General features: G+C 39.0%; 1 protein-coding gene across 1 annotated transcript in view; it reads left to right on the plus strand.

Moving 5' to 3' along the window:
• Positions 1-3,920, plus strand: part of LOC104782671 — an 8,086-nt gene that overhangs the window by 3,000 nt on the left and 1,166 nt on the right. The window contains exons 7-17 of the mRNA XM_010507671.2: positions 308-355; positions 692-876; positions 957-1,153; positions 1,230-1,522; positions 1,608-1,757; positions 1,861-2,280; positions 2,601-2,750; positions 2,905-2,980; positions 3,079-3,206; positions 3,330-3,524; positions 3,606-3,731. Of these exons, the coding sequence (XP_010505973.1) occupies positions 308-355; positions 692-876; positions 957-1,153; positions 1,230-1,522; positions 1,608-1,757; positions 1,861-2,280; positions 2,601-2,750; positions 2,905-2,980; positions 3,079-3,206; positions 3,330-3,524; positions 3,606-3,731 (1,968 nt within the window). The remainder of the gene's footprint in view (positions 1-307; positions 356-691; positions 877-956; positions 1,154-1,229; positions 1,523-1,607; positions 1,758-1,860; positions 2,281-2,600; positions 2,751-2,904; positions 2,981-3,078; positions 3,207-3,329; positions 3,525-3,605; positions 3,732-3,920) is intronic.

The raw sequence follows: 3,920 nt of genomic DNA on the forward strand, positions 1-3,920 counted from the left end.
CGTTGGGGTGCTATCTGATAGAATGGTCAAGGACATATGAAATAATGATATAGCATGATTGCTACCAAATTTTTCAGAAGGATGGCAGTTCTCTGTTTAACTTAGAAGGCTTTCTCCCAAAGCTGTGCCAATTAGGACTGGAAGGTGGGGATGATGACAGATCGCGGAGCCTGCGTGCAGCAGGACTTCAAGCACTTTCAGCGATGGTAATTCGGTTATGTTTTTATGCTTCTGTAGATACTATTCTTCATTATTGTAAATCTAGAAGTATGTTCTGATGCATTCTGGTCCGTTTATCTATTTCCAGATTTGGCTGATGGGTGAATACTCTCATATCCCCAGCGACTTTGACAATGTAAGTAACTCTCATGTTACGCACTAGTTTCTTTTGTTATCTTCACAGGCATTCTTTGGTTTTGGGATTCCTATATATTATGATTTGTTATCCTGCATCGAAAGCAGTTGATATGTGGTATCTAACAACAGACAAAGTGAAGATTACTCTGTCAGAATTCCTTTCCAAAGTTTTTTGGCTAAAGGTTTAAACTACCATAACAATCTACCAGTCGTGGTTAATTTATATAGAACTGGAAGTTGGATCTTATGGCTAGAATTGTGTCTTAGTAGATAATTAGGTAGTGGATATTATTACAGTATCTCTTAACTGATAAACTCGATATTTGCATGGCAGGTTGTCTCAGCAGTCTTGGAAAATTACGGTCACCCCAAAATATCAGCGAATACTAATGATAGTGGCAGAAAATGGGTGGATGAAGTCTTGAAAAACGAAGGTCATGTCGCTTATGCAGATTCCCTCATAACTGTTCCTTCTTGGAGAACAGTTGTGAATGACAAGGGTGAACTAAATGTCAAAATGTAATTTCTTCTCACGTCAGTTGTGTTTACGTTTGCCTTTTTGGGTTCTTTTCTTTTCTTCAACATCTTTTTCTTTTCAGGGAAGATTCCTTGGACCCTAGCTTTTGGTCCAAGGTTTGCCTACGCAACATGGCCAAGCTAGGTGAAGAGGCCACAACCATGAGACGTATACTTGAGTCTTTGTTCCGTTACTTTGACGAGGGCTGTCTATGGTCAACAGAACATTCGGTTGCATTCCCTGTTTTAAGGGATCTACAGTTTTTAATGGAAATATCTGGTATTAAGCTCTCGATAGTTTTTATTCATTCCTTCCCACATGATCAGTGCTCTGAAATAGTTCTGCAATTTTGCAGGGCAAAGAACACACTTTCTACTGTCTATGTTGATTAAACACCTTGATCATAAAAGTGTGCTTAAACAGCCAAGCATGCAGCTCAACATTTTAGAGGTTACCTCCTCCCTTGCTGAGAATGCAAAAGTTGAGCACTCAGCAGCAATTGTCAGCGCAATAAGTGATATCATGAGGCACTTGAGAAAATGCATGCATTCTTCTTTAGATGAAGCAAATCTGGGAACTGACGTAGTAAACTGTAACAGAATGGTCAGTGTAGCTGTTGATAAGTGCCTCGTCCAACTAACAAAAAAGGTATATTACTACCTTTCTCAGAGCTAGTTCTTTCTCTTCATATATTCCTCTTAAGAGATGTGAGACTGACTTGTCAAATTCTAAGGTTGGAGACGCTGGCCCAATTCTGGATGCTATGGCTACGATGTTGGAGAATATTTCAGCTGTCACAAACGTAGCAAGAACCACAATTGCTGCTGTTTTTCGCACTGCTCAAATTATAGCCTCTATACCAAATCTGTCATATCAAAACAAGGCAACCTCCCTGTAACATCTACTATTATTTGTTCTCTTGTCGTTGAAATACTAGACCAATATTAATGAAAATGGCTAAGCTTTTATTACTTTTTTCATTTCAGGCTTTCCCCGAGGCCTTATTCCATCAGTTACTTCAAGCTATGGTCCATCCTGATCATAAAACACGGATTGGCGCACACCGTATATTTTCTGTTGTGCTGGTACCAACCTCAGTATGCCCCCGTCCTTCCTCGACCACTACTGATCTTAAGAAAGGAATGGGTCTTCCTCGTTCACTTTCAAGGACCGCGTCTGTCTTTTCCTCCTCAGCAGCCCTTTTCGAGAAGCTGAAGAAGGAGAAATTTTCATCAATGTTAGCTTCTGATCAGAGCCAAAAGGAAATGCCTGAGGAAGAATCTGGAAGCAATAGGGGGGAAATCCTTGACAGATTGAAATCTTCATACATTCAGGCATATAGCAATTGGAATCAACCAGTGACCTCACTCGAAGATAACTCTGTGGATCTTTTAAACTCTGAACTGGTACATCCTTGCAACCTTTTTTTTTTGTGAAAAAACTTACTAGAAGAGTAGTACATTTCTTACTGACGATAAATGTGACCCTATAGGCCTATATCTATATATATATATATGTAAGTCAGAAAATATCCCCAAGGCTCTCAACATAAGATTCAGGATAAGACCAAAAGTATATATAATAAATGAATACAAGTAGCCTCTTGAAACCGCAATAACTTTTGTACCCTACTTTAACTACGGTTCTAATTATATACATGCTTACAGTTCTTAGGTACACGTTGGATCAATCCCCACTCTAATTTTATTTCGTATATGCTCCTCAGGATGCTGTTTATATAAGGCTAAGTAGTCACCAGATAGGTCTTTTGCTTTCATCAATCTGGGCGCAGTCCATATCTCCGGCAAATACACCAGACAATTATGAGGCGATTGCTAACACCTACAGTCTTGTATTGTTGTTCTCTCGTGTTAAGGTAACATATATTTCATATCACAATACTTTTGCCACCTCTGCACCTGAGTGTTTCTTACTGTTTTTTATCTATGAGCAGAGCCTCACTAGATCGTCTTCTGAATTATTTGCGTACAAAATTTTGTTTAACATATCACAAAATTCGTATCTTTCAGAACTCAAGTCACGACGCTTTGATTCGAAGTTTCCAAATGGCACTTTCTTTGCGAGATATTTCTTTAATGGAAGGAGGTGAGCTTGCATATGTTTTGATTCCTCCCTGAGTTGAACCTTTATCCTTGGTTTTGGTATGGAAATTTTTATGTAGACCCTTATTTTTACTATTCCAGGACCACTTCCTCCATCTCGACGAAGGTCACTCTTTACTCTGGCTGCATCAATGATTCTGTTTTCCTCAAAAGCATTCAATCTTTTTTCTCTGGCGGATTTCACAAAAGTAACACTTCAGGAACCAAGGGTACGTTGATCATTCTGATGAAATTGCTGCCACGTTGATGTTTTTGTTTCTCTTGGAATCATTGCACGACACAGAGAAATCACTTCCCCTTGTTTATTTAACTTCTTCTTCTGCCTGATTCAGCTGGACCCATTCTTGCACTTGGTTGACGATCACAAGTTGAAGGCTGTAAATTCGGATCAGCTAAAAGTTTCTTACGGATGCGAAAAAGATGATTCTTCAGCTTTAGATACTCTTTCCAACATAACAGTCTCTACTGAGCATAGCAGAGGAACTCTCGTCTATGAAATTGTCAAAAGCTTAGAAGAAATGTGCAATGTAAGTTATTTTCTGTCACAACTTCCCAACCAAATTACTCTACCCGAACTAGCATTCTAACAAAAAGTCAACTATATTTAGTCTGAAATGGACAAAATGCGGGAACAGTTGCTCATTGAATTCATGCCAGATGATGCATGTCCACTTGGAACCCGGTTTTTAGAAGACACCCAGAAAACCTATTCTGGAGACGTTAAACCTCAAAAGGTGGTAACAAGTTATTCTGCTTCCCATAGTTTTCTTAAAACCNTATTTTCTGTCACAACTTCCCAACCAAATTACTCTACCCGAACTAGCATTCTAACAAAAAGTCAACTATATTTAGTCTGAAATGGACAAAATGCGGGAACAGTTGCTCATTGAATTCATGCCAGATGATGCATGTCCACTTGGAAC

Source organism: Camelina sativa, chromosome 4 (assembly GCF_000633955.1).
Source record: "Camelina sativa cultivar DH55 chromosome 4, Cs, whole genome shotgun sequence".
Taxonomy (NCBI): Eukaryota; Viridiplantae; Streptophyta; class Magnoliopsida; order Brassicales; family Brassicaceae; genus Camelina; species Camelina sativa.